Below are 16435 nucleotides of genomic sequence, written 5' to 3'. Positions count from 1 at the left end.
TTGGAAGAATATAAAAATAAAATAAAATTCTTTAGCGCCATAAAAACCGCGACTACATTCTGCAGTGAGTGACACGCTCGAGATAGACTCATCAATTGCTTTATTGAGCCACCAACAAACGTTCGATGTAAAATGAAGCTGCATAGATTAACTTGATGTTCTTTTATTTTTTGTTCACGCTAATATTATTTTTTTTCGGGCACTTTTATTTTATGACTTGTGAAGAAAATAGAAAAGAAAAGGAAATTCACCGTTTACACTACCCAACAAACAAGTTGCCCATTTACTCACCTGGAATAGTTGTTCAACTTTGTATTTAACTTTCACCTCCTCGGGACAGTCATCGTGACGGCGTCCGACTAACTCATAAATGGCAGTCACAATTTCAGTCATTTCTTCCCTCGTTATATGGCCATCACCGTTGATGTCGTACAACGAAAATGTCCAGCGAAGTTTCTCATCTACAGAACCGCGCGACAATATCGAAAGTCCTTGAACAAAATCCTGTAAGCAAAAGAGACAAAGAAAAATAACAGGCACAATTTTGAAAAGTACAACTGCTTCTGTCAAAGTTATTTAAGTTATTGTACGTGCTACAAAAAACAAAAAGATTATTTCCATTTAAACAAAATTCAAACTTGTTTCCACCAACCCCACCGCAATGCACATTTCTGGGAAGCACACAGCTGTTTAAACCGCAATTGGCTGTGATTCGCTTAACTGTGTTAAGTTTGTTTGCTACTTCTTGGAAACATATTTTTTTATTTCATTGTCTGTTAACAAAATTTTCTCTATAATTTCCTTTTTTGCGACGTCAATTTTTAAGTCCGTCATTTATTTTTATCGCCAACAAAATAGCGAATTAAATTACAGACAAATTGAAAAAGTATGTGGCTAAGTGCAATTTTCATTGAACGCAATGTGAATACAAATTTTTACGCTTCACCAGTACCAGTATGCATATTCGTGTATTGGGTGTAACGGAAAATTATGTATGTAAATGAGTATGGAGGTTTTACCATCTCTAATTGAGTCAACAGAATAGGGAAATATAATATTTTTCTAACGAATGGTAAAACGTTTGTAGAACTGCACGCAAGTGGGGAAGGCTTCTGAAGCAGCTCACTACTTCAGATCGCTTGCGGCCAACTAGCTTCTGGGTCATCATTGAACATCCGTATAGTGTTCAGCCAATGTAAAAAGGCGCCACTTGGTTTAAGGGCAAGCTGTGGGATTTTCTTCGGCAGCGTCTATCCACCACAAGATGGAGCTGCTAGCGGGCGTCTGCCTTTGAATCAAGCAGCTCGCTATATACATAAACGTGCAAGTATCATTTTCATCCACACTGAGCGGGTTATGCGCTGGACTTGGGGCCCGACATGTCAAACCACACTAAAATGTAAACAAATATCAGTGACAGAAAGGCGTGAGTTCGAGGAGCTAATGTTGCTAGCCATCAGGAGTAACTCCCGGAAGTTTAACAAAAAAATCGGCGACAGGCGAAAATTTTAAGTTCAGGCAAACTCCTGTGAGAACGCAAACATCGACCTTTTGATATATGTTCAGAAAGTAATTAGATTATGGAGGGAGCACTTCTATGTTCTCATGAATGGGTCAGTGATGTACCGCAGTGGGATGATGAACTCAATCCCGCAATCGACGATGATGGAATTAATGTTCACGTACCTAATTACGACCAAGTCCAGATTGAAAATCAACAAGGCCATGGGCGGTGATGCTTTGCCTGCGGAGCTATTTAAATGCGGCGGCTAGAATTCATCAGCTTCTATGCAAAATATAGTCGGACAAGTGCATGCCTTGTCCAGTCCACAGGAGGTACCTGCAAACTGCGTCAACTATCGCGGAATCAACCTTCTTAATATCGCATATAAGGACCTGTTAAGCGTATTGCGCGAAGTATTGAAGCCCACCGTGAACCGGCTCATTGGGCCTTATCAGTGTGGCTTCAAACCTGGTAAATCTACCATCTCTACTGTACACAACGAGATTATTAGTAATAAAATGTTTACAGATTATTGAGGAGACACTTAACACTTGGTCTCTTAGAGACGACAGCTTCGTCCTTAATCCGAAGTTCTATAGTACAAAAGTGCAAGTTTAGTATACATTGCTAAACACAGCTTTCTAATCGGAAAGGACGTCCTTCACTCGAGTAGCGAATCACGTTAGTAAACCTACGAGATCGCTTAACAATTAAACAACGCCATTTAATTTTATTTTAGAAATAATTGTAAAAAGGCGTAAAAATGTCAGTCGTTCAAATATAGCAATGACCTCAGCGAAAAAAATTATTTATTTAGCGGACATTAATGATGCATCAGTTGTACTATGTGGTTGGAGCTCAAAAGCTCTTCTTAAGAAAATGTTGCGCACAATTTTGCGTTAGACAAGCGATGTGCTATTGAGAAATTATTTCGTTTTATTATTTGTTTTTTATAACCCGCTGTACTTGTACACAGGGTATTATAAATTTGATTAGATACCGGTTGATTGTACAGGTATAAAGGAATCGAGATAGATATAGATTTGCATATATCAAAATCATCAGTATCGAAAAAAAATTTGATTAAGCCATGTCCGTCCATCCATCCGTCTGTCCACCCGTTAACACGATAACTTGAGCAAATATTGAGATAACCTCAACAAATTCATGGACCCAGAATAGATTGGTATTGAAAATGAGCGAAATCAGAAGATAACAACGCCCACTTTTTCGATATCGAAATATAAATAAGTAAAATGGAGAAAATGCGATAATTCAAAAACGAATACCGCTAAGCTACTGCAATTTGTTAGGGGGATTAGTTTATGACGCAAAACATAAATACAAAAAAAAATTTGAAATATGGGCGTGGCACCACACAAAATTAGAAGAAGAAATTTTTATATATCTAATGTTACATTGAAATTTCGCAGAGACACTATCTTTGCCAAATTATATAGGCTGAGTGAAGATAATCAAAATCAGGCTAAAGGCCACGCCCACTTTTCCCAAAGGCCTAACCTTAGAAAGGTTTGCATTACATTTGACTGATATTCTACCTCAGTAGTGGTATGGTTGTGCTAAGAACAAAATTTTATCAACTTTTGAAAACGGGCGTGACCCGCCCATTTTCTGTTACGCCTTCCAAAATACTTTTAATGCCATAAGTCGAACAAAAATCTCCCAATCCGAACGAAATTCTGTTGACTTTGAAAACGAGCGAAATTGCCTGAAAGCCACTCCTCCTTTTGTATAATAGCCCTGAAAATATGTCTGTAAAATTCAAAAAGCTGTATTTCGCTAACAAAAAAAGCTATTTAAATAAGATTTTTTCCCAAAAATATTAAGCCATCAAAAGAAACTTCACTTATATAAATAGATTAAATATTTCCGGGAAGCTAGCTGATGAAGAAGTGAAATTCTGAAACGGGCCCCTAGTAATGATCGCGTTTTGTAAACTTTGCAATTTTTCTCTAATATCATTAAATTAAATTTTTGTTGTTAGTGGGCTGCCCAATATGGGGTACACACTTTATCTTGTATCTAGAGGACGATTGTTTCCAAGTTTAAAGAGAAATTGTATTTAGGAATGACAGGCGTACTGTTCTGACATTAGAGCATACTCGTGCCGAAAATTAGGCAAATCGCGTGAAAACGACGCCCATATCACATATCTCCGAAGCAAAATGAGGTACTGAAAGTAAAGCACCCTATATTTATAGCCTCCGTAACCTCTTTGCTTCTTTTGAACGAAAATGAGTTGAGAATAGAACCTTATATGTATTATTGCGCAGCCTTATAACACTATAAGCCGCACAATGCAAAAAACAACAGCGTTTCAAGTATACAGCAGGGTATGTATTATTCGGTTTCACCCGAACTTATACTTTCTTACATTTTCTAGTTGTTCTTTTAATAATATTCTATTTTACTTTAATACTCCCAGGCAGCCTTAATCATTATTGCGTTGGCCTTTTGTTATTATGTCATTTTCGTTTTGTTAGTGTATCTTGTAATTTACTATTTTATCTGTTTTGTATAAAATATTGCTTTTGTTGTTATAGCTTTTGTTGAAATTGTTGTGCTATTGAAGTTCTATATTAGATTGAATTATTTACAAATTACTTACTTCCTTTACATACATATATATACGTAAGTATAACGAAAAACCATGCAACTATTTGCTTTCCATATATTTGTGTGTATTTTACTGTGCATATCAAAGGAAAAAGTGAGTTAAGTGAGTTCATTTATTTGTGTATTATGCCAGGACAAGCTGGCAGTACAATGCTAAAGAATTTATTGCTTTTTCTATGCTTGTGTTGGCCTTTGTCTTAGTGTAATTATGAAATGACAAATGTTACTTATAAATAACTTCCTTATTTATATTAAAACTAGCAGACCCGTTAGACGTTGTTCTGCCCTAAATTTGGTCTATCTCCATACATTTTAATAAACTTTTTCCGTCTAATTCTGCCCCCCCCCCCTCCCCTCCTCACTTTTTCTTAATAATTTTATTCACTCCTCCCTCCGTCTTTTCGTTTCATCTATCTCTATTTTCGTCTCACTCTATCTCTCTCTCAGTCTCCTTCCGTCTTTTCTCTTCTCTAAAGTTTTCCCATTCTTCTTCCTCCCTTATTACCAGGCAAATCGAATAGGACGTATGTAAATAGTTATGTGGGTATTATTAATTAATGTCCTTATTTCGGCTTTGCATGCACATTTATCAGTTTTGCCAGGTTAATGCAACTAAATCGAATATCACAATGAAAATTACTTTAAAGCTCTCGGCAACAACTTTCATTTGATATCCATATTACATACACATTCTAGGGGTATCCGGGTCCAGGTTTTGTCCATATCTTGAGACCCTAGTGACCCAGCGGTATAAAAATTACTCTGTACTAAAGCACTCATCAACAGCTTTCATTCGTTATCCATATCCTATAAACACATTCTAGGGGTACCCGCGTCCACGTTTTCGCTTATATCTCGAGACCCTAGTTACATGCAGGTACGAAAAATACCCCGTATCAAAGTACTCATAAACAGCTTACATTCGATACCCATACTGTACAAACCTATCCCAGGATTACCCAGGTCCACGTTTTTATCTCAAGACCCTATCCAGAACGGGGTGAAATTAGTTAACTCCTGGTTCTAAGCTACCTCTCCACCAATTTTCAGCCAAATATGTTCATCCGTTACTTCCTCTTCAATCAATCTTTATCTATTACAAAAAAGCGCATCAAAATCCGTTGCGTTTTTTTTAAAGGTTTAAGCATTCAAAGGGACATAGGGACAGAAAAAGCGACTTTGTTTTATACTAGGGTGACTCATGAAAGCATATAAACTTATAAGGTGTAAAATTATATCCATTTACACACGCTGTTTTATGAACGCACCTAGTAATACTCTTGATAAACTTGATTGTTTATCAGCTGTATTATTGCCACACAAAATTTTTTTGATTGTTATACAAATTAAAAAATGCCAAGATTAAGTGAAAAATCAAAACTAAAACGCATTTACTTGCTGATGTTGGAGATTTCTGATTAAAATGCCTGCTGTAATGTCTGCAAGGTTGCATTCCTTTGAGTTTACCGCGTTTACACAATAAAATGTGTGCGTAAATTTATACAAATTGTGTAAATGATTTTTCATACAAAATTTGACAGCTCGTTTACGCACTAGATAAATTTATACGTTTACACACTTTATAAGGCATTTATACGGTTACATGAGTCCCCCTACTATGTAGTGATATACATCCATACATACCTATAAACCTACGCCCGAAGTTAAATAACGCAGCGAATGCTATATATGTACGTATGTATGTATGTGTCGCATCAAGCCTCACTCAAAAGCAATTAGCGCGGACATTTCACAGCGAACAAACACACATACGCATGTTTTGATAAAAATGTTACTTTTGTTTAAACAATTTGGATGATATAAGAAAGGAATCAAGTATTTTTTTTTGATGCAGATCGAAGGTAAATATTTCAAAGTTTTATTGAAAAGTAGAATTTTTTAAATCCATCCATCCGTTTATGAGTTATAGCTGTGTAAACAAAAATTTTATGACTTTTTAGTACATTTTGGCAATTTGCCACGCCCCTATAATATATACCTTCAAATTATATTAACTGTACCATCTCACGTAGCTAAGCTTTCAAATGCAAAAAACCGTTTTAAAATGGAACTAAGGATTACTCGCTTTTAAAATACTCATTAACACCTTTCATTTGATACCCATATCGTACAAACGCATTCTAGAGTCACCCCTGGTCCACCTTTATGGCGATATCTCGAAAAGGCGACCACCTATACAACAACCACCACTCCCTTTTAAAACCCTCATTAATACCTTTAATTTGATACCCGTATCGTACAAACACATTCTAGGGTCACCCCTGGTCCACCTTTATGGCGATATTTCGAAACGGCGTCCACCTATAGAACTAAGGCCCACTCCCTTTTAAAATACTCATTAACACCATTCTTTTGATGCCCATATTGTACAAAGAAATTCTAGGGTCACCCCTGGTCCACCTTTGTGGCGATATCTCGAAACGGCGTCCACCTATGGAACTAAGGATTACTCCCTTTTAAAATATTCAATAACACCTTTCTTTTGATGCCCATATTGTACAAACAAATTCTAGGGTCACCCCTGGTCCACCTTTATGGCGATATCTCGAAACTGCGTCCACCTATGGAACTAAGGATTACTCCCTTTTAAAATACTCATTAACACCTTTCATTTGATACACATATCGTACAAACGCATTCTAGAGTCACCCTGGTCCACCTTTATGGCGATATCTCGAAAAGGCGACAACTACCACCACTCCCTTTTAAACCCTCATTAATACCTTTAATTTGATGCCCATATCGTACAAACAAATTCTAGGGTCACACCTGGTCCACCTTTATGGCGATATCTCGAAACGGCGTCCACCTGTGGAACTAAGCATCACTCCCTTTTAAAATACTCATTAACACCTTTCTTTTGATACCCATATTGTACAAACAAATTCTAGGGTCACCCCTGGTCCACCTTTATGGCGATATCCCGAAAAGGCGTCCACCTATGGAACTAAGGATTACTCCCTTTTAAAATACTCATTAACACCTTTCTTTTGATACCCATATTGTACAAACAAATTCTAGGGTCACCCCTAGTCCACCTTTATGGCGATATCTCGAAACGGCGTCCACCTATGGAACTAAGGATTATTCCCTTTTAAAATACTCATTAACACCTTTCTTTTGATACCCATATTGTACAAACAAATTCTAGGGTCACCCCTAGTCCACCTTTATGGCGATATCTCGAAACGGCGTCCACCTATGGAACTAAGGATTATTCCCTTTTAAAATACTCATTAACACCTTTAATTTGATACCCATATCGTACAAACGCATTCTAGAGTCACCCCTGGTCCACCTTTATGGCGATATCTCGAAAAGGCGACCACCTATACAACTACCACCACTCCCTTTTAAACCCTCATTAATACCTTTAATTTGATACCCATATCGTACAAACAAATTCTAGGGTCACACCTGGTCCACCTTTATGGCGATATCTCGAAACGGCGTCCACCTGTGGAACTAAGCATCACTCCCTTTTAAAATACTCATTAACACCTTTCTTTTGATACCCATATTGTACAAACAAATTCTAGGGTCAACCCTGGTCCACCTTTATGGCGATATCTCGAAACGGCGTCCAGCTATGGAACTAAGGATTACTCCCTTTTAAAATACTCATTAACATCTTTCGTTTGATACCCATATTGTACAAACGCATTCTAGGGTCACACCTGGTCCACCTTTATGGCGATATCTCGAAACGGTGTCCACCTGTGGAACTAAGCATCATTCCCTTTTAAAATACTCATTAGCACCTTTCATTTGATACCCATATTGTACAAACAAATTCTAGAGTCAACCCTGATCCACCTATAGAACTATGGCCCACTCCTTCATAAAATACTCTTTAATGCCTTTCATTTGATACACATGTCATACAAACACATTCCAGGGTTTCCCTCGGTTCATTTTCCTACATGGTTATTTTCCCTTATGTTGTCACCATAGTTCTCAACTGAGTATGTAATGTTCGATTACACCCTTAACCTTACACCTTTAACCTTCCTTACTTGTTATTTTAGATATTTTTTTTTTTTTAATGGTGTGTTCAGTTTATACTTATATTTAAGAATTCATGAGCTTAACACCGGCTTATAATAATTGAATTTCAATTATTACGTTTTCTAAGAGAAACTGAAAAGAAGAAACATTTACTGGCATATTGCGATGGAACCATTTCGAAAAACGCCAACGTCATCATCATCGGGTAATTTTGTAATGTTATCAAAGGTTTCACCGAGATTCGAAAAATAAAATAATTAAAAAAAAAACAATTTAATGTTAAACGGTTTTATTGAAACCAATACAGACATGAAGTAATAATAATACGAAAAGCAAGTAAACAATTAGTTAGGTCCTAGGTACTAGTCATCACACTCCTCAATCTAGGGCGTTGATCAGACAATTAAATAAAAGCGTTGGGCGCGTGAAATTTGTTAAAGTGTGAGGCTTAGCATAACCTGATTAAGGTTCAGTTGGTCTTACTTATGACACTCAATAGAAATTTTACGCGTTCAACGCTTTTATTTAATTGTCTCATCAACGCCCTAGATTGATGAGGAGTGTGATGACTAGTACCTAGGACCCACCTAATTATTTTCTATAATTTATTATTATTATTACTTCATGTAAGTATTGTTTTCGATAAAACCGTTTAACTTAAAAAAATTTTTTTTAATTATTTTATTTTCATGTTTTAGTCTTTATTTAATTGCCTATTATTTCTTATTCTATTTAGTTCATTTAGTCATTCATTTAGTCATAGTCATTATTACAAGAACTTTTTCCTGACAATTTGTTATAATCTATTTCCTCAATACATAGTCCTTCCAAAGACTTTACTCGACTGTGCGCTACGTATGCTTGTCCCTCCTTGAACTCCAAAATATATTGATGCCACTTCTACCGGACTGTTTGAATATTTGTTCCAAATATCAGCCAAATCGGACAACAAACACGATTTCTTTGAATATCTCGATCCTTGCGCCACCTAGCGGCAATTTTTTTCATAGGTCACTTTCTATGTATTATAAAAAAAAAAATAAATGTAAGGCGCAATAACCTCCGAAGAGATCTAAGGCCGAGCTTCTCTTCCAATTTGCGTCGTGCTCCTCTTGATTTTCCCTACAAATTGGCCGGACGGGACCTACATGTTTTATGCCGACTCCGAACGGCATCTGCAAGGCAGATGAGTTTTCACTGAGAGCTTTTCATGGCAGAAATACACCCGGAGCGCTTGCCAAACACTGCCGAGGGGCGACCCCGCTTAGAAAAATTTTCTTATAATTGAAAAACATTATTTCTAAAATTTTGATGTTGCTTTGCCCGGGAGTTGAACCCAGGGCATACGGTGTGATAGGCGGAGCACGCTACCATCACACCACGGTGGCCGCGTTCTATGCACTTTCTATGTATTATGTGTTTCAATTATAACCCAAATCGGACCACAAATACGATTTTTTTAAATATTTCGATCCATGCGCCACCTATCGGAGTTTTTTCTTATTATTGCATTGTAATGGGTTCTGAACAATATTCCAACTTTCAAGCTTGTAGCTTGTCGGGAAGTTACTTAAATTAAAAGCCTCCAGATACAAAATTAGGCTGAAGGATCTTGCACAATAGATCTGCACAAAGGTCGCAGTGCTTTCAGACCTATTAATAAGAATAAAAATAATAATAATAACAATTTTTGTTGTTATATCGGCCTACTGATTTTAAGATCGCGGGTTCGAATCGAACTCAAGGCCTAACAATAATTTTTTATCATTATTATTGTTTTGATAAATTTTTTCTTAATTGAAAAAATTTTTAAATTAGAATAGAAGAAAGAAAAATTTAGACAACTGTCAAAGCTCGTTGTATAGATCCATTTCGGGAACTGCTAAATTCCTTCATCGGCAACGTTTAGGCGCCGCTGCTATAACCATTCAGCCACCACAGCCGTTTTTTGTTTGTCTTCATTAATCCTACTTCTATTCTGGTTCGTGCCAATTGATATTCACAACACTGCGACATCTGTTGCAGAATGGCTGTGAAAATTGGACTTGTTTGTTGGCAATGCTGCCATAGTGTCATATTTTTATTGACACTTTTTTCCCCGTGCTCTGGGATGTATTAACAATTTTTGTTGTTATATCGGCCTACTGATTTTAAGATCGCGGGTTCGAATCGAGCTCAAGGCCTAACAATAATTTTTATCATTATTATTGTTATGATAAATTTTTTCTTAATTGAAACAATTTTTAAATTAGAATAGAAGAAAGAAAAAACTAAACGTTGCCGATGAAGGAATTTAGCAGTTCCCGAAATGGATCTATACAACGAGCTTTGGCAGTTGTCTAAAATTTTCTTTCTTCTATTCTAATTTAAAAATTGTTTCAATTAAGAAAAAAATTTATCATAACAATAATAATGATAAAAAATTATTGTTAGGCCTTGAGCTCGATTCGAATAATAATAATAATAATAATAATGATAATAATAATACTTAAATTTCACTTACAAAATTCGTGAAGGTCAACCAGCCGGCCTGTGAAGTCAAGCTAACTAAAACCGTTTAATAAAGACCAAATATAGAGCGCTGACTTATGGTTTTCAAATATGCATATACTCAAGTCTAACAGTCCTTGGTGCATACAATAAGTGAAAATTTGAGTATTTGTTTAAACAAAAACAATACGAATATTGATAAAAAAAGGTCGAGAATATTGGCGCGTTGTTCTGTATACGGAGTAATAAAGGATAAAGCAGACATTCGGTGCTTTAAGGCTCCTAGTTTTGATAATAGCCGACGCCGATGGGGCTGTGATCTGACGTTAAACAACTCATCCAATATTTGCGAAAAACATTTCAGCTCCAAAGATTTGATTGACTCTCAGCCTAAACAAGTGCTTTTAAAAAGGCGCGTTTGTTTCCCAGTGCTATACCTGCACCTTGCCAGTTGTTGTTGTTCTTATTGTAGCAGTGTCACCTTGCCAGTCGCAAGTGTCTAAACGTTCCCTTCTTAGAGCCAATAACAAGGTAGTCACGCCACTTTTATAAAGCAATTTCTGCATGTCGTAAATGTGAGAAAAGGAATTGTATTTTGCTTCTCCTGTAAAATTTTAAATTTGTTGATTAGGGTCTTCTTGAATTAAGCTAACGATATGTAGCTTGTGGACTTCAAAATCCGTCCGCCTGTTTTATTTCAAATTTGAATTTGATACGAATAAACGAAATCCAACATAACTCATGGTCTTGACCTCATGTAGTTCCATACAGAAATAAACCGAGAATAACTCAATTCATTCGTAAAATGGTAAAAGAAAACAAGGTAGTACCACTCTGACTTATTTGACATAAGCTGTGTTAGTCAGAGATACAATTTTTCAAATTCCTAAAAAGCATTGCCAATTCAACCAAATTATCTTTAACAATTCCAAATTCTTTCTAAGGTATTTTATTCAATTATTAATATTCAAAGGATAAGTATTTGCAGGGGGCGCTAAAACTTTGCCGATGCAAAATTTTAGCAGCTCCCGAAATGGATTTATACAACGAGCTATGGCAGCTGCCTTAAATTTTTTTCTTCTATTGTTATTTACAAATTTTATCAATTAAGAAAACATAAATCCAAAAGTAATAATGGGTCGTGTGAATAAAAAATAAGCAAACGGTTTTTCTCCTTCATTTCAACGGTTTTATAAAAATTTGTGTTAAAAAAATTTTAAATCTTAATATATAAAAAACACGTGTCACACAATTGAGGCCAATGGACTCCTAAACTACTGAACCGATTTTGAATTTGTTTTGCTCACTGTGTGTAGTTTGATCTAACTTGAAAAATAAGATAGGTGACTGGGTGACTAGGGTCTCGAGATATAGGCCAAAACGTGGACCCGGGTACCCCTAGAGTGTGTTTATAGAATATGGATATCAAATGAAACCTGTTGATGTGTGCTTTGGTAGAGGGTAATTTGCATACCCCTGGGTGACTAGGGTCTCGAGATATGGGCCAAAACGTGGACCCGGGTACCCCTAGAGTGTGTTTATAGAATATGGATATCAAATGAAAGCTGTTGATGAGTGCTTTAGTACAGAGTAATATATTATCCAGAGACGGACTGGGACTGGGATTAGGACTAGGACTGGGACTGAGACTCGGAGTGGGACTGGGACTGGGACTGGAATAAAATACATACCACCTTCTGGGACAGGCAATAAGGGATGCAGAAGAATGAGAAGAAATTGAGAGAATAGAAAAGAGATAAGGAGAGATTGAGAAAGAGATAGAATGAGACGAAGATGGAGATAGATGAAGCGAAAAAGACGGAGGGAGGAGTGAATAAAACGATTAGGAAAAAGGGAAGAGGGGGAAGGGGAGGGTCAGACGGAAAAAGCTTATTAAAATGTATGCAGATTGGCTAAATTTAGGGCAGGACAACGTCTGCCGGGTCTTCTAGTTACAGCTATAATAAGTGAAAGTGAATCCGTGTGGTTCAACGTAGAGCTTAGGATTTCTTCTCGAACACAAGAGAGATTTTTGAGACCCAAGAAATCGAGAAGTCGACTTCTCTCGAGATTCTCGTGTCTCGAAGTACTCGTAAATCTCGCGAGCTTCCCGATATTCTTACTTAGACGCTGTATAGACACCATTAATACATTTGGCTTTCAATTCAGTCGCTGCATTGACAATATTCCATACATTTCGGAGTTTTTTACTTGTGGTTATGCAGACGTTTTGGCTTGTGCTCCAGAGGAAATCGTAAGCTCTATATATAAAGCAGCCAATGACTCGATTAATTCGAGATCCGAGAATGTTGAGAGCCTTACGAGTGATTCAAGCTTCGAGAATCTCGCGAGAAGGCGAGAGTCGCGAGAAATCGCTTCTCGAGCATGTCGAGAAATCGTAAGCTTAATTTCAAAGACAAAAAAAAAAAAAATTATACTAAGCCTCTTTGCTTATTACTAGGACGGATCTATGCCGAGTAATTTTCAATGCCGTTTTGGTATATAACGGTGTTCATTATGCAAAAGTTTCGGCGCACCTTCAGTTATCTCCTCACATAGGATTCTTGCCCAGCCTTTGGAAAAACTCCCTTCATATATACCAAGTTATTAATATTATCATATCAACTTAACTCCATTGTTTCGATAAGCAACTGCCCGTTACATTCAAATTCTTATGGAAAACCGGAGTCGCAGCCATTTGCTTCTTTTATAATCTCAGGATAAAACCATAGTCTTTGTGTCACCAAACTTTACCTTGTCAATCACTTCGTAGCAGCAGCGTTCTTTGTTTCGACATGGCTACCGTATGTTCGCAAGGCAGACCCAGTGAGGGGAAGGCTCCATTCATATGCATCCCAATTCAAGAGTACAAGCACCTAAGCCTACATGAAAACCACAAATTGAAAGAAAGAGTCAAGTAAAATTTCAAGTGAAAATATCGTTTTGGAACGTTTATTTTTCAAGGAAATGGTAGCGTTTTTTTTTTTTTAAAGGGAATGCTAAAACACAGTTTATGTCAAATGGATAACAATGGCGGGGAAAAAGAAAAAGTGGAACTACCTCTCTAGATTTGTATCATAAATCGTAAAAAATTTATTGAATGGAGTATTTTTGTAATTTAGCAAATTTTGGGTAACACCAAACACTACGGACTTATTCAGTCTATGTGAGGTCCTCATGGACCGGCCAGTTCAACCTGGGTAACACCAGCTTGCACTGTTTGCTTTTGGCATTTGATCTTCTCTACTCTTTCTGAATTACTCTGCACCTATTTTTGAGTTCGATAAATGGGGCTTATGCCAATCATACTCAAAAGCAATTTCGAAAATTCGAGTCAATTTTATGGAAATTCGTAACTTTTTAAATTTGTTTGAGCAAGCCGTTTTGTAGTCCAATCGAGTTTAATCAGAAAAGTACAAGTTATAGGTATAGTGAAATGTGCATGCTCTTTTACAATTCTTTTTTCCGAAAGGTATTTCAGATTATTTTATACATATATTAATTTGTCGTTTCACAGTGTTATTATTTGGTTAATCTCACGAAATTTTTTGAACATATAGTATAGGTCTGAGAATCAGCCAGCATCTATATCATATTTTTTTAATTTTATTTTTTTTTATTGAACAACATTCAAAACCCCCATGTCTTTTATTGTTACACCGCAGGGTGGGGTATTTGATCAATCTAGCTGGGCCAAATTAAAACATCATTTATTTTTGTTCAAAAAGTGGTTCTCTCACTTCTTTGTTATGAAAGGAAATATTTGAGAATAAATTCACGGTGTTCCGCGCAGAATTACTATGGATAGGGCTATCGGGTTTCGGATGGATCCGAGGTCATTCTTTGGTATTACATGAAATATGTCAATATGGGTATGAAACGAAAGGTATTTTACTCACCATTTCTATTGATATTTTTAAGTAGGGTTGCCACTCAGGATTGGCACATAACCTTCGTTTTTATGATTCTTTGTATATGCACTAGCATGTCGGAAATAGCTTAACCTATTTAAATCAAATTTGATACACCGATACAAAAATTACATGAGATATGTCAATAAGGTATCAAAGGAAAGGTGTTTTACTCCCGGTTTCCAGTAAATACATTTTTAGGTAGGGTTGTCACCTAAACTTATTGTAGGTAGGTATATCTGACAATATCCACTAGGATCTCGAAGAAAAAGAAATATTTGACAGTAAATTCCTGGATTAATTATTCATCATTAGTATCAATATCGGTAGCAATGTCATCTTCTTCATCATATTTAATATCTATGAAAAAAGGTTCAGCAGAAATTAGCATCTCTTGACTTTCTTTTCACAATGTCATTGATGTTTAAAATTAAAAGTAATATGTTCATTACATCGAAGTTGCAAAAAGTTCTTGAATATTTTCTTGCAAAACTGTCACGATAAAGGCGAATATGTTTGTTCCTTGCTTCACTGGCTTCTTCTGATAATTGGCCGATAGGCAATAAAGAATTTTCGATAACAGTTGTGCCATGAATTACAATTTTGTGTACTGTTGGAGACATCGAATACCAAGGATAAAGTCTAACATTCTGCTCTGCTGTTTTCGTGATGACCGCGATTCACAACAGTCTCTTACAAAATTGATCACCACTCAAAAAATTGCGGGTATACACAGTCGTTTTTATACTCAGATGAGCAGAGCTCACAGAGTATATTAAGTTTGATTGGATAACGGTTGGTTCTACATATATAAAGGAATCGAGATAGATATAGACTTCCATATATCAAAATAATCAGGATCGAAAAAAAATTTGATTGAGCCATGTCCGTCCGTCCGTTAACACGATAACTTGAGTAAATTTTGAGGTATCTTGATGAAATTTGGTATGTAGGTTCCTGAGCACTCATCTCAGATCGCTGTTTAAAATGAACGATATCGGACTATAACCACGCCCACTTTTTCGATATCGAAAATTTCGAAAAACCGAAAAAGTGCGATAATTCATTACCAAAGACAGATAAAGCGACGAAACTTGGTAGATGAGTTGAATTTATGACGCAGAATAGAAAATTAGTAAAATTTTTGACAATGGGCGTGGCACCGCCCACTTTTAAAAGAAGGTAATTCAAAACTTTTGCAAGCTGTAATTTGTCAGTCGTAGAAGACATCATGATGGAATTTGGCAGGGACGTTACTCCTATTACTGTATGTACGCCTAATAATAATTAGCAAAATCGGAGAAGGACCACGCCCACTTTTAAAAAAATTTTTTCAAAGTAAAATTTTAACAAAAAATTTTATATCTTTACAGTATATAAGTAAATTATGTCAACATTTAACTCCAGTAATGATATGGTGCAACAAAATACAAAAATAAAAGAAAATTTCAAAATGGGCGTGGCTCCGCTTTTTTCATTTAATTCGTCTAGAATACTTTTAAGGCCATAAGTCAAAAAAAAATTTACCAATCCTTGTGAAATTTGGTAGGTGCATAGATTCTACGACGATAACTGTTTTCTGTGAAAACGGGCGAAATCGGTTGATGCCACGCCCAGTTTTTATACACAGTCGTTCGTATGTCCTTCCGCATGGCCCTTAACACGATAACTTGAGCAAAAATCGACATATCTTTAATGAACTTAGTTCACGTACTTACTTGAACCCACTTTATCTTATATGAAAAATGAACGAAATCCGACAATGACCACGCCCACTTTTTCGATATCGAAAATTACGAAAAACGAAAAAAATGCCATAATTCTATACCAAATACGAAAAAAGGGATGAAACATGGTGAGGTAA

The 16435-nt window shown here is 36.3% G+C and overlaps 1 protein-coding gene across 1 annotated transcript in view; it reads right to left on the bottom strand.

The window, feature by feature from the left end:
- The window catches only part of LOC137248823 (uncharacterized), a 370286-nt gene that overhangs the window by 16673 nt on the left and 337178 nt on the right, over positions 1-16435 (bottom strand). Inside the window, exon 7 of the mRNA XM_067779720.1 lies at positions 292-504. Within this exon, the coding sequence (XP_067635821.1) occupies positions 292-504 (213 nt within the window). The remainder of the gene's footprint in view (positions 1-291; positions 505-16435) is intronic.

This window comes from Eurosta solidaginis, chromosome 4, assembly GCF_040869045.1.
Source record: "Eurosta solidaginis isolate ZX-2024a chromosome 4, ASM4086904v1, whole genome shotgun sequence".
NCBI classification, from domain to species: Eukaryota; Metazoa; Arthropoda; class Insecta; order Diptera; family Tephritidae; genus Eurosta; species Eurosta solidaginis.
Note: the sequence above shows the minus strand (reverse complement) of the source record. Positions and strands in the feature narration are given on the sequence as shown.